General features: G+C 65.7%; 5 protein-coding genes across 5 annotated transcripts; 3 read left to right on the forward strand and 2 right to left on the reverse strand.

Moving 5' to 3' along the window:
• Window positions 1-237: 237 nt before the first annotated feature.
• Window positions 238-2,731, reverse strand: SEC15 (Rab GTPase-binding exocyst subunit SEC15; the record flags this gene model as incomplete). The annotated part of the gene is made up of 11 exons (XM_076649061.1): window positions 238-396; window positions 472-613; window positions 711-829; window positions 909-1,010; window positions 1,119-1,400; window positions 1,470-1,591; window positions 1,656-1,950; window positions 2,025-2,168; window positions 2,241-2,360; window positions 2,427-2,535; window positions 2,595-2,731. Coding segments are annotated over 11 exons (1,731 nt in total), but the record flags the coding sequence as incomplete, so codon positions are not given.
• A 232-nt stretch (window positions 2,732-2,963) lies between these two features.
• On the forward strand, window positions 2,964-4,914 carry JCM10292_003513 (uncharacterized protein; the record flags this gene model as incomplete). Its single annotated transcript, XM_076649062.1, has 7 exons — window positions 2,964-3,311; window positions 3,381-3,516; window positions 3,577-3,631; window positions 3,700-3,787; window positions 3,864-4,499; window positions 4,613-4,785; window positions 4,875-4,914. 7 exons carry the CDS (start codon window positions 2,964-2,966, stop codon window positions 4,912-4,914), a joined length of 1,476 nt encoding a protein of 491 aa, XP_076505286.1.
• Window positions 4,915-5,314: 400 nt separating this feature from the next.
• JCM10292_003514 (uncharacterized protein) lies at window positions 5,315-6,957 on the forward strand (the record flags this gene model as incomplete). The annotated part of the gene is made up of 6 exons (XM_076649063.1): window positions 5,315-5,449; window positions 5,524-5,647; window positions 5,741-5,802; window positions 5,870-6,296; window positions 6,359-6,398; window positions 6,468-6,957. 6 exons carry the CDS (start codon window positions 5,315-5,317, stop codon window positions 6,955-6,957), a joined length of 1,278 nt encoding a protein of 425 aa, XP_076505287.1.
• Window positions 6,958-7,698: 741 nt separating this feature from the next.
• JCM10292_003515 (uncharacterized protein) lies at window positions 7,699-9,501 on the forward strand (the record flags this gene model as incomplete). The annotated part of the gene is made up of 4 exons (XM_076649064.1): window positions 7,699-8,041; window positions 8,168-8,230; window positions 8,316-8,371; window positions 8,437-9,501. 4 exons carry the CDS (start codon window positions 7,699-7,701, stop codon window positions 9,499-9,501), a joined length of 1,527 nt encoding a protein of 508 aa, XP_076505288.1.
• A 586-nt stretch (window positions 9,502-10,087) lies between these two features.
• Window positions 10,088-13,277, reverse strand: SEC1 (Sec1p; the record flags this gene model as incomplete). The annotated part of the gene is made up of 14 exons (XM_076649065.1): window positions 10,088-10,831; window positions 10,889-10,987; window positions 11,043-11,199; window positions 11,262-11,350; window positions 11,414-11,497; window positions 11,561-11,630; window positions 11,705-11,878; window positions 11,940-12,082; window positions 12,142-12,321; window positions 12,374-12,501; window positions 12,563-12,652; window positions 12,708-12,917; window positions 13,031-13,153; window positions 13,247-13,277. 14 exons carry the CDS (start codon window positions 13,275-13,277, stop codon window positions 10,088-10,090), a joined length of 2,322 nt encoding a protein of 773 aa, XP_076505289.1.
• Between the last annotated feature and the right edge of the window lie 21 nt (window positions 13,278-13,298).

The raw sequence follows: 13,298 nt of genomic DNA on the forward strand, positions 1-13,298 counted from the left end.
GCCCTCTCTCGCTCACCTCTCGGCTGCCATGCTGCGCTCGTTCCTCCGCCAGCCTCTCCGGCAGGCTGCCCCCAGGCGCCTCGCCCACAACCACGTCGCCCGCGTCCCCGCGTGAGCCCCCCCCCCCCCCGGCCCCAACCCCCCCCCCCCCCCCCCCCCCCCCCCCCCCCCCCCCCCCCCCCCCCCCCCCCCCCCCCCCCCCCCCCCCCCCCCCCCCCCCCCCCCCCCCCCCAGCACGCACCGCAGAGTGACCAGAAGCGTCTCGAGGTCGGAGCATGCAGTCTGGAAGAATAGGACGTTGACGACGATCTGTGCCAGCTGGGACAGGTTGCTGATCATGCTCAGGCGCCGCTGGATGTTCTCGCTGACTTGCTTGATGAGGAGGTTGTCGAGAGCCTGCAAAGTCAGGCGGTCAGCCGCTGCAGCGGTTCACGGTTCGACTGCATACGACCCGAAACGCGGCGAACGCACCTTCCTCAGGACATCGTCGATGTCGCGATGGTGCTCGGCGAAGCCCTCCGAGAACTGGTAGTACTGCTCGGTGAACGAGCGGATGTCGACGCAGCACAGCGGGTACGTCTGCGAGAAGGGGAGGGCGAGAGGGAAGCCGGGCCTGCGAGGGGAAGGGACGAGTCAGTGAACCGGGCCTCCATGTCAAGCGCCGACACTGCGAGTGCAGATTCGGCGCAGCAGGCAGAGGCGCGACTCACGTCTTGAGCTGCTCTGCGCTCCACTCGCCGTCGGGCGGAAGCCAGGTCACGCTGACGACCTTGCCAAACTCCTCCTCGTCGTTGACAACCATGGGTTGATGGTCGTCGTCGAGCACGATCTGTTCGAACCTCGTCAACTGTGTTCAGCCGCAGTGCCGCAAGCATACGCGCGCGATACGGACGAGGACGAGGACAAACCTTCTCGAAGTCGGCGCTGAAACTGCGCTGGAGGAGCTCGGAGTAGCGCTCGAAGAGAGTGAGGAGGAGGCTATTGAGCTGGTTGACCGAGTAGCCGTAGCCCTGTGTGCGACGAGCAGGGTGAGCTGAGGTTTGGACTTCGCACAACCCGTAGATTTCGCCAGACGCCGATAGGTCAAGCACGAGGAAAGCAAGATGCTCAGCACGCACCTCGAGCGTCTGCACAAAGGTGAGCACCTTGAGCTTGGTCCCGAGGAACACCTCTGGGTCCTCGCACTCGCGCAGTCCCTCGTCGACGATGCGCACGACGCGCTCGCACATTTCGTCCCACAGGTCCTCGACGTCCTGCTCCGAGCGGAACGAGTTGGTCGTGCGCAGCACGTGCGACTCGATGAGGAAGAAGCCGACGATCTCTTCGAGGAGGGCAGAGAGCGCGGGAAGGCTGAAGGGCGTGAGGGATGCGGTCGACGAGAGGAGGAGGCCCGCTTGCGCCTGCGTGCGCAACCCGAGTCGCGTCAGTTGCCAGCCTGGAAGAGCAAGACAGGTCGCAGGAAAGCGCACGCGGCGATCGGCTTGGTAACTCAGTTGAAGCTCCTCGCGCGCGTCGAGCGTGTCATGGATGTGGATGCACGTGTACAGCGGCTTGAAGTCGATCTTGACGTTGTCATTGTCGAGCACGGCGTCTGTCACGCGGAAGTACGTCAGCGTTCACACATGGAACGAAGACCGGTCTGCGCCGCCACGCACACTCGTGCCGCTCGCTAATGCCGAGCTCGATGGGCCCGTTGATCTTGGCAAGCGCCAAGCTGACCTCCTTCCGCTTCCTCGCGGCCCATCTTCGCCCGCGCTGCTCCATGGCGTCGAGCGCCCCCCGGCCGACGGCGCGCGACGCCTCGCGCGCCTCGTACATCCACGCCTTGAGGCTGCGCGTGACGGCGTCGCGGATCGAGGCGCGCACGTCGGGGATCGAAGAGAGCATGAGCGTCGCAAAGGGGTAGTGCAGGACGGGCTTGAGGTGCGTCGTCTGCAGGTCTTCGAGTTGCTGCGGGAGCGTTCACCCGGTCGAAGGTTCAGCATCGTGTGTCCGCGAGAAGAGGGTGCGTTCGGGAGACCCACGCGCAAGGCGGAAAAGTACTTGGCGTTCTCGACGAGGTTCTGCACCTTGCTCGCCATGTCGAGCACGCGCAAGCACGCCTGGAGCGTGTCGATCGCCTCGTCGATGTTCTGCCCGACCCGGCGCGCATCGAGCAGAGCCTTCTTCTATTCGCCATAACAGGCATAAGCGGGTCAGCGGTGTGTAATGTAGAGAGCCAAGCAGCGGGGCGAGCGGACCTTGTCGGCGACGCCGCTGCCGCTCTTCTGGACGTCGTCGTTGAGCTCGACGACGCGATGTTTGAGCGAGACGGTGCCTTGCCGCACGCGCAGCAGGGCAGACACGGATCCGACGAAGTCCTGCGTGCGTCCAGAACGCGTCAGACCATGGTGTGGGTAGCGATGAGTGGACAGGAGCGAGCCGACCTGGTAGTTGCGCGCGCAGACGGCCTCGATTTCTGCCTCCTTTTCTGCGACAAAGGCCTTGAGGGCTCTCAGGTAGGCATCCTGCTGCTTGGAGCGGTGGATGTTGACGCTGCGGGTGCGAGAGTGAGCGAGCCGAGGGGTAGTGGGGAGGCGAGGGGAGAAGCGCACAGGATGGGGGCGAGGGCCTCGATGTCGCCGGCCGAGGCGGACGAGAGGCTCGAGAAGAGGAAGAGCTGCTGGAGCTGGCTCTGGATCTCTTGCTGGCTGAACTTGATCCTGCGCGGACGCGGCGGAGGCGCAGACATGCTCGAGGCGAGCGAGGTGGGCACAGCACGAGGGCGAGTCGCGCGTGTCTCGTGCAGCTCGTGCGAGTCTCTCGCGTCGTACAGAGCCGCGTCTGGCTGTCCGGAGCCGAGTCGTGGCAGGGAGTGCGGCGTGTCTGTTCGAAAGGGCGAGAGAGCTGCTCTCGTCGCTTCCTCCCTCGACCTCGCCGGGCCAGACCACGGCCGTGCTCGAGACTGCCGCACTGTGCCTGCGATGGACAGCCTCGAGGACCACGACTTCTCTGCGTCGGTCGCGTGGGAGACGGATGCGCCGTCGTCGTCCGCCCCACAGGGCGCACCCTCGACTGCACCTGCACACGCAGAGTACTCGGCGTACACGCACGGGACTCTCTCGGCCACCCAGCCATCGGACCAGGACAGCGGAGCAGGCGCACCGAGAGGAGCGGGCGAACCCGCCTCATCAGCCGACAGCTCGGCACCGCCTCCGACCGGCGCAGTCACGACCAGCGGCTGGCCCGTAGAGGACGTACACGTCCGCGACGGAAAGGTCGAGCTTGAGGGCACCAGCGACACGTTCGTCTCGTACCTCGTCACCGCGAAGGTGACCGCCCCGCTTCCGCTCCCCTTGCTGTCTCCTCGCCGCCGCGCTCACCCCGTCTCTCTCGTGCAGACCGACTTGCCCAACTACGCGAGCAAGACTCCCTCGGCTCGCCGGCGCTTCCACGACTTTGTCTTTCTCCGCGACGCACTCGTAAAGGACTTTCCCGCATGCGTCGTCCCTCCCCTTCCAGAGAAGCACCGCATGGGTGCGTTCCCTTGCCACCCGTACTACTGTTGACAGTGCGCCTGACAACAGTGACCTGCAGAGTACGTGATCGGAGACCGCTTCAGCGCCGACTTCATCGAGCGACGAAGGCAAGAGTGCGTTGCCTGTCTTCCGCACCCGCCTCAGCCTCTCGCAGCCGCACTTACGCAATCAAGTCGCGCAGTCTTGAGAGGTTCCTGCAACGGCTAGCACGGCATCCCAAGCTGGCGCGCACCGACATCTTTGCCGCGTTTCTCGAGTCGAGCGAATGGGTGCGTCACTTGCGCCGTGTGCTGCCACCATGCACAGGTCGCACTTGAGCTGAGCCGACTGCACCGCTCATTGCAGAACGTCTACAAGCACAAGCACCACGCGCGGAGTGCGTCGTCCGAAGACGCGCACTCGGGCGTGCTCGACACGCTGAGCGACACGCTGCTCAACGCGTTCGCCAAGCTCAAAAAGCCCGACGAGCGCTTTGTCGCGATCCGGCAGCACCTCGACTCGTTCGAGGAGGGCCTCTCGTCGCTCGAGCGGCTCGCGGCACGGAGCAAGACGCGCATGTCGGACCTCTCGGGCGACTACGAGGATCTCGCCGTGTCGGTGCAGGGGCTCGGGTACCTCGAGAGCGGCATCACCGAGCCGCTGATGCGGTTCGAGCGCGCGCTCGTCGACTTTGGCGGCGGTGTCAAGGAGCACAGCGCGAGCGCGAGCGAAGGGTTCCTCGACCACGTGCACGCGCTCCTCGCCTACTCGCACGCGTTCAAGGGCGTCCTCAAGCTCCGCGACCAGAAGCAGCTCGACTTTGAGGAACTCAGCTCGTACCTCTCGAACGTCGTCACCGAGCGCGACCGTCTCGCCGGCGGGTACGGGTACGGCATGGGCCTCGGGTCGTACTTCAAGGAGAAGATGGAGAGCCTCAAGGGCGGCGAGACCGACATGAGTCGCGCGGCGCGCCTCGACCGCCTCGACACCAAGATCAAGGAGGTGCGTTGCTGCGTGTCCACGAGTCGGACGAGGAGGCTGAGCGCCCAATCTCCCGCGCTGTACCCGATACTGACTCGGCACCCAACGTCCGTGCACCGCGTGCTCCCGAGCAGCTGCAAGACGCCGTGCTGCACGCGCAAGAGACGTCGAACGCGTTCAACGACCAGGTCGTCGTCGAGCACGCCATCTTCCGCGCGACCAAGCGCCACGAGATGAAGGGCCTCCTCGGCGCGTTTGCAGACGGGCAGATCAAGATGCACAAGCAGAGCTTGGTCGCGTGGGACAGGTGCGTGCGAGGGGGGCGGTTGCTTTGCTCGGCCCGTTGCCTTCGCTGGCGAGGGGGACAACTTGCTCATTCTTCCTCCTTGTCGTCAGGACGATCGCCCCTTTGCAGCGAATCATTGTCGAGACTTGATTGCGCGCCCCTTGCTCGCTCACCATGGACCCTCGCCTCGACTCAACTCGTCTCTCGACCACGCTTGTAGACTCGCCCTCATTCTCCTTTGCCCTGTTCCGCCATACTTGCCAGTTCTGTCATTCTGTGTCTCGCATTGTTCTCTTGTAACATCGCTCACTGCCTGACCGTGACCTGGGTCCGAAGCCGGAGATGCCCTCCGAGCTTGCCACGGGCAAGTCGCGGGTGCACGGCCCTGCTGCTCGACTGAAAGCGTGAGAATGGTGCTCCTGCGCCCGCGTCAGGTCTGCCCTTCGAGGCGTGCCGGCATCAGGGTGGTGCACCGCCTCTCGGCCTCATCGCTCTCGCTTCCGTCCTTCTCACTACTGCGCTTAATCAGACGCTGCAAGAGCTCGCGAGCATGCAGCGGCAGGCAGACTCGCCCGGCCCGGGCGCGCGCTTCCGCCCGCGCCAGTCGTCGTACCTCCGCATCAGCGCGACGACGGTGCTGCAGATGACGCTCTACCTCGAGGCCGCGCACGTGGACTGGATGAACGTGCGTCTCTTCTCTCGTCACTCTTGTTCTCGCGGTCCTCAGCGCGCTGACTCGGAGGGGGGAGGTCATCGCAGCACGGCGTCCTCGAGCGGATGCTGTTCGCGCTCAAGGACCGGATCCCGCTCAAGCTGAAGCAGGAGGAGTCGCGGCCCAAGAGCAAGGGGAGGGAGCGCACGCAGGTCGATGTCTTCCGCGGAGGTGAGCCGAGGTTCCGCTCGCATGGTCGTTTCCTGACTCCGTTTGTCGGAGGTGGTGCGCTGATGCGGTCTGGAGACTACCTTCTGCTCGCAGCCGACTATCAGATGGCTTTCTTCTTCCGCGATGCCAAAGACAAGCACGTCGTCCTGCTCAAGGTTTGTCCGTGTGCCCTCCTCACCCGATACCACCAGACTGACCCTCTGTTCTGTGCCCGCCGGGCAGGACAAGCACATCCACTACACCACTCGCTCCCCAACTTCCTTCCGCGCCCCGTCGCGCACTCCGTCCGTCGCCCCGCCGCCCCAGCGGCCCTCCAAGCGGCCGCGACGCGGAAGCGACAGCAGCAGTGTCGCCGACCTCGACCTGCGCAACTCGCCCGCGGCCGACGAGCCAAGCAACGCCGCTGCTTCACGCGCGTCGAAGCGCCGCGCAGGCCCGGCCGCGGTCGGCGCCCCGGGAGAGGCCGACGACGAGCTCGTCGTGGTCAAGCCAGAGCCGGACGACGAGGGCGGCTTGCCGCCTGATTGGGCGTCCGGGGCGGGATCGGGCGGCGCGGCGGCGCAAGAGGGGGATGCAGCATTGGAGGAAGAGTTGGAAGACGTCAAGCCTGAGGTTGACGAGGATGTCAAACCGACAGTGTCGGTGCGATGTGCGTCAAGGATCCTCCGTCTCTCCTCGAAGGCCCAAGCTGACGACTTTGACTATTCGCAGACAGCGGCTACAAGATCTTTGGCAAGACATTGGTGGTCATGTGCGTTTCTTCGAGAGCGCGAAAAGCGCTGATTTTCTGGCCAGTGTCGCTCACTGCGTCCTCCCGCAGCGTCGAGCCCTGGCCGCCCCTCAACCCAGCCGACCTCGCCCGCCCACGCCTCCTCAACACCGAAGTACGACAGCTGTCGGCGTCGGTCGCGCCCGAGGCGTACCGCCGCCGCTCGACGACGGCGCACCTCGGCGGCGGCGGACGCAGCTCGCTCTCGGTCACGCCCGCGCCGTCGCGCACGGGCGGCGCTGCCGGGGCGCTGTTCAGGCGCGAGTCGACGGGCGTGGAGAGCGTCAGGGGGTCAGAGGCGCCGAGCGAGGCGGGGGACGAAGGCGGGGCAGACGACGACGAGCAGATGCGCCAGCTGCGCGAGATGTCGCTGATGCTCGCCAACGAGCTCGACGACGGCGACGACGACGACGAGCTGCCGTCGCTGGATGCGCTCGTGGCGCGGTCGTCGACCAAGGCGGCGCAGCGAGCGGCAGGGAGTCCTGCGGAGGACGACGACGAGGCCGTGGGGCTGGGTGCGACCGACCCTGCGCTTCCGTGATCCGTGATAGAGCACCCGTGTGTAGCTGGTGACTGCCACTTGTGTCGCTGCACGCTCAAGACCGTTCGAGCGCGGCCTCCCAGGTGGGAAGGTGCCGGTCCATGTTCGCGCGACCCCGCTGTCCGAAAGACATGCTACAGAAAGATTGTTTCTCGAGCTTCCCTCGCAATTTACCTATAGCTGGCTACCCCGCGCTGCAATTGCCTCGCTCTGTTCTCGCGTGGGCGGAAGCTATTTTTTGCGAGAGGTCATGCGGTGGAAGGACGTGCGCAATCGAATGCAGCGCAGTGTTTGAGCTCGGCTTTCGCAGGCAGCCAAGCCGGTGCAAAGTAAGGCGTAAGACTCGGGCCTTGGGAAAAACAGAGCGGGCCGTGCAGGAGCAGGCGCATCTCGCGGAAGGCGTTGCGGACAGGGGCGGCGGCGCGCGTCCGGAGAGCGACCGCGCTCGGAGTCTCGCGCGCGCTCGTCTGCGTCTGGCCTGGCTCTCGGTTCGTCTGCAGTTCGGGAGCATCTGTGCAGCAGTGCGGCAGTCGTCAGTGCTGGTCTGTACCCTACTCTCGCCCATCGCCTCGCCCCGCCCCACCCCTGTCGGCGCTGCACGCTCTCGCTCTCGCCCCCGCAAACCCGGTCGCCACCGTCAGCCCGCCTCGGATCCTGGCTGTCGCCCACTAGCCTAGCCGCGCGCCTACTGATACTACCTGCCGCTAGCTCTCCTCGCTCCGCGCTCCCGCCCCGCCCAGCATGGCGACGCTCCCCTCGACGGTCGGGCTCGACCTGGATCTCTCGCGCCTCTCGCTGTCGTCGCCGTACCCGCCGTACCCGCAGCCGGGCGCCGCGCCCTCGCCGCACGCGCACCACCACGCGCACCACGCGCACGCCGGCTCGGCTTCGAGCAGCCTCGAGCGCGAGCCGCGCGGCAGCACCGCCCCCGCGCACGCCCAGCAGGCGCAGCTGCAGCCGGGCCCCGACGGCCCGCCCGCGCTCCAGCCGCACCAGATCATGCAGCCGCCCGTCCACGCCGGCCCGCCGCCGCACATCCAGCTCAAGGAGCCCCAGAGGCGCCGCGGCGTCGTCAAGTTTTTCAGTCAGTCCCGTCGCCCCTTCAGCGCCAGCATGCTCGGGCGATCGACCTCTCGGAACCCTTCCCGCGCTGCGAGGGGTCCCCGCGCCCGCGCAATGACAGCGACTGACATCGCGCTTCCGCACGCAGACAGTCTCAAGGGCTTTGGCTTCGTCGTCGACAATGACCCTGCCGCGCTCGGAGGACAGGAGGGTGCGTTAACGCTTTCACGCGCTTCTCGACCGTTCTGTTGGTTCCTGCCAGTCTCGCTCATCCTCTCTCATCTGCCTGTACACAGTCTTCTGTCACTTCAGCGCCATCTCGGGCAAGGGCGGATTCAGGTCGCTCGCCGAGGTGTGCTATCTTCGCTACCGCATTCCGACTGGGTGGTCGAGCTGACTGACTGGTTCGCACAACAGGGTGAGGAAGTCGAATACGAGCTCGTGCAGGGTCCCAAGGGCTTCCAGGCGGCCAACTTGACGGGCCCTGGTGGTCGCACCGTTGTGGGCGACCCCAAGGCGCGCATGCAGAAGCCGCCCACGTACCTCCCTCTCGCGCCCTTCGCCATGCCCATCGGCGCGCCCTACCTCGCAGATCCCTACCACGCGCAGCACGCGGGCGTCTACGCCGGCTCGCCCTACACCCAGCACGTCCTCTACGTTCCCGCGACCGCGTCCCTCCCGCCCTCTCAGTACGCCTACGCCCCCGTCCCTCTCACCGCCCCGCCTGCCGCAGGCGGCCGCGGTGGCCCTCAGCCGTCTGCCGCGCTCGCCGGCGGGCCGGCCTCGACGAGCACGTTTGCCGCGCCGCAGTACCAGAGCTACGCCGCGCCGCCCTCTGCGGGCGGCCCGGGCCAGGCTGGCGGACCGGGCAGTGCTGCGGGTCCCGGTGCGGACCGCTACGCCGCCATGTCGCGTATCGGGGGCGGCACGGGTGCCTACGGTGCGCCGCAGCAGCCGGGCGGTGGTGCGGGCGACGCTGCGCGCGTGTACGGCGCAGGTGGCCCGCTCCCTGGCCCGGGCTTCTCGCCGCCCGGCGGCTTCGTCGGTCTCCCCGGATCGCCTCCCCTCGGCCCGAACGCCGCCAACGGCCCTCCCGCGTTCGGCGGCTTCGCCCCCTTCTCCCCTCCGTCCTTCAACCACGTCCCGCTCTTCGGCGCGCCGCAAGGGCCTCCGCAGGACGGCGGTGCCTTCGCTTCGTACGCGACGACGCCCTCGTCCGGCACGCCCGGCGTAGGCGGCGGTGCGAGCTCGCGCGCTGCGCCTCCCTCGGCCGGCGGCGCCTCGAGCAACGTGACGACGCCGTCGTCTGCGCTCTTTGGCACGACGCCCGCGCCCATCGGCTCGCGCTCGGGCACGCCCGCTGCGGGCGGGCGCTCGACGCCTGCGCTCGGCAACGGGTCGCTCGGCAACGATGCGTGGAAGACGCAGGGCGTGCTCTACGCCAGCACGGGCTCGAACGGCGCGGGCCAGGACGGGCACTAATCGCCGGCTTCCGCCTGTCCGCCTCCTAGCCATGACGCCCACACGGCCCCTACACTAGCCTAGTATAGCCTCGGTTCTCGTCCTCCCTCTGTTTGCAGTTCCTCGCCGCGCTCGTTCCGGCCCTTTGTCGCCGTCGGCTTCTCTTCCCACCCGTTTTGTCGTTCGTTTGGCTTCGTCCGTTCGTCCGTGCCTCGTTCAATCGTCCCACCAGTGCTTTGCTTCCCTCTCCCTTCGCTCTCCCTCTCTATCGCATGTCTGTCACCACACTCCCTCCTCGCGTCCCCCGTCTTTATCGTGTCATCCGTGTTGCTGCATCGTGTCGTCTCGCCTCTCTCCCTCTCCCTCACTGTCGGTGGATCAGTTTTGTTCCCGGTCTCGTTCCCAGCCGTCTGTGGTGCCAGGTCGAGGGAGTATATGCCGTCGGTCGTCTCTCTGTCAATCGTCCCTCTCGTTGCAACGTCCTCTGTCTTTGCTGTCTCGTACCTCTCTCGTCGAGCGGAAGAGCGAGAATACTTCTGGATTGCACATTCACGGATGTGTGAACAAGATGAACGAGGAGAGGGGCGCAGTGAAGGGCCAGATCGGCTCAGTCGATGAGGCGCTTGAGGAACCCCTTCTTCTTGATCTTGCTCCCGCCGCCTGCGCTGCTCACGCTCCCGTTCAGCGATGTCGGCGCCGAGCTCGCGCTCGTAGTCGGCGCAAGCGAGCTGCTGGTCGTCGAGGACGGCCGCCGCATGCTGTCGGGCGGCGACTGGCGCGCGGCCACAGGCGGCTGCTGCTGCTGCATCTGCACCTGCTGTTGCGGCGCGGATGCACGCGTCGGCTGCTTTGACGACGACTGCGGAGCTGGCGGGAGCGGTTGCTGCTGCGTCTTCTGATAGTAACGCCTGTCGAGCGCCTCCTGCGAGATCCCCGCCGGACGCGGCGGGACCGGCTTTCCGCCCGCGCCTAGCGGCTTGAACACGCGTTGCGTGTGCTGCGACCCGCCGCGTGCCAGGTTCGACAGGTCGGCGGCAAACTGCTGCGGCGTGATGAGGTCGGTCGCGCCGAGGAAGATGTCCTTGGACTGCGCGTCGGCGACCTTGTACACGGCGCGCACTTCCGAGTAGGTCGCGCCGCCGGCCATGAAGACGAGGACGCGCTGCTTGGGCGCGTTGACAACTCGCTGCGTACGATTCGCGGTCCATTGCGGTCGCGCACTCCGCAGCGAGCCAGTCGCGGGCGGAGCGTTGGCGGAGCCGCCGCGCGAGAGCGCGGAAGAGGAGGCGGAGACGGGCGCGTCGCGGACGTAAGGGAAGGTCGACTGGTCGAGCTTGCCGGCAAAGTGCTCCTACGAGATGCAAGAGAGTCAGAGCAGATGTCTCTCTCGAAGAGGATGGCTACCTACCTCGAGCATGTACTTCAGCGCCGGCTGATACCGCGAGATGTCGTACGCGTCTTCCTCCTCACGCTGCTTGAACAGCGGCTTGCGCTTCTTGCCCGAGTCCTGCAAGCGCGAAACAGGTCAGTGCAGCTCATTTGTCAACTTTGTGAAAACACACCTTGTCAACGTTGACACCGAGATGCGAGAGATTGTCCACCGCGTCCATCTCGTGCAGCGCGAGTCGCGCGTGCTGATACAACCGCTTCTTGTCGCCTTCAGGCACGCCGTCCCGGTGCATGATGTAGAGGGCGATGATGCGGAGCTTGTCAAGCGAACTGACGCGGACGGCAAGATGGATACGTGCGGGCAAGCAGGTAAGCCGTGCGAGATCGCGCACCTGACAGAGCGGTCATCCAGCAACGGTACCATCTCCTCGACAAGCGTTTTTGGCGTCTTCCCTTCGGGCGTGACACCGGTCGCACAGCACTGCGAACGAGGAACGGTCAGCGAGAGACCCGTACAGAACTTGCAGGCACAGATGATGCGCACCTGCTCGACTCCTGCGACATCCGGCAAGTGCTTCTTGTCGAAGAGGGTCATACACTTCTCAGCCATCGTCAGGTGTAGCGAGAGCTTGGAGGAAGAGACCAGCTTTAGTTAGCAATTGGCAGGGGCGAGGGCAGGAACAGCGCGCACCTTCTCCTTGACCTCGCGCATCTGCGGAAGGGATGCCAGCATGTCCTTCATGTCGTTGATGCTCGTGCCCCTGTGCAACGCGACAGTTCGAAGAATTTCAGCGACTGTGCAGCAGTCGCCGAACAGCGAAGGAGCTTCGCGCACCCTTGCCCGCCAAACGTCCCGCCATGCTCGCCGGCGTACGAGCGGAAGTCGGCAATGAGCTTGTCGAGCGCGTCCTTCATGTGCATGTGGCGGACCTCGCACCACACCTTGTCATCGTCCGAGAGGATTGCCTCCTTCTCCTCCTGCGCGCCCTGCTCGTTCGTGAAGATGTAGCTGCCCGGCGCAAAGACTGGTCAGCCCAGTTACACCGCGAACTGACGAGGAAGCAACGCACCGATATCGCCGCCCGTCGACAATGTCGAGCAAGTCGTTGCACATCGCTTGGTAGGTGAAGTCGTGCAAAAGGGGAGCGTTGAGGTCCATCGAGCGATCGGTAATGAAAAGGACCCCTCGTGGTCGTGGCGGGTCCGAAACAGGCTGTAGCTCGAAGACGGTGAGCGTGTGTCAAGGAGAGCAGGCGTGAAGCAAGAGCGCACAGGGAAGTCGCTGTTGTCCCGCGCATAGGCATCGATTTCTGCCTGCACCCGCTCCGCTAACCGCTTCCCGACAGGCTCGCCCGCCGCGAGACCTGCGCCGAGGATAGGATGGAACGAGGAAGGCGGGTGGTAGTAGCGGATCAGAGGGTATTCGCCGAGCGTTGCGAGGACATTGACGATCTGCGGGGGGACAGTCAGTCGGGCATTGTGAGGTATGCAAATTGGGACTTACTGAGCGCGCCATCCACCCGATCTCGTCCTCCCACCGTGCGAGCGCTGCTTCGGGCTGCTGTTCTGGCGGAGCGTAGAGCGAATGGAAGGTGTGCGGGGTGCGGAGGGAGAAGACCCGAGGTTCGAGAGCTGTGTTGACAATGGCGTGAGTACCTGTGCGGTCCAGGCAGAAGCGCAGGCTCGACCGTACCGTGGAAGTTGATGTAGAGCTCCTTGAGACCTTGGAGATAGTTCTCGGGCAGGCCGTCCGTCAACTTGCCGACCAGTGCGTCGTTGATACCTGCCATTCCTTCGTCAGTGCCGTGGTCTGCCGAGAAGTAAGCTACGAAACGCACCCTCCATAAAGTTGACATAGGCTGCTGCGTATTTCGGCGGCTCCTGCGTCAGCGGCGGAGCACCCTTCTTCGAGCTCTTGCTCTGCGCGGGGGCGGGCGAGGGGTTGTAGTCACGCAGGACGAGTTCAACGTTCTGCGTGGTCGGCATGAGGAGGTAGACGGCGGCGAGGCGGGGCTGCGGTTGCCGGGACGAGGTGATCACGTCGACCTCTGCGGAAGGGGCGAGTAAGCGGGAAGTGCGCCCTCGACGGGATCTCTCATCAGCAGCTCAGTCTCAGCCAGCAATTGGCGAGACGAGTGCGCAAGAGAGTGACGACACGCACGCTGGATGCCCTCCTCGAGCACATCGTACGTCGAGAGGACCGAGTGGAGCATGCGCTGCGTGTACTGGTCCACAATGAGCACCTTCCATCGCGACGGCACCGCACGCAGCGTGTCGAGGTAGCCTGCGAGCACCGCGAAGCCCGAGGCGCGAGGACGAGTGGGGGAACGACAAGGTCAGCGACGGCGGGCAGAGCGTGGCGAGCAAGGGCACGCACGTTGTCGTATGAGCTGCAGCAGGCTGCTCATCGTCGCAGGCAGCTTGAGCGC

This window comes from Rhodotorula paludigena (assembly GCF_050403205.1).
Source record: "Rhodotorula paludigena JCM10292 DNA, Rt_paludigena_JCM10292v1_ctg21, whole genome shotgun sequence".
Classification (NCBI taxonomy): Eukaryota; Fungi; Basidiomycota; class Microbotryomycetes; order Sporidiobolales; family Sporidiobolaceae; genus Rhodotorula; species Rhodotorula paludigena.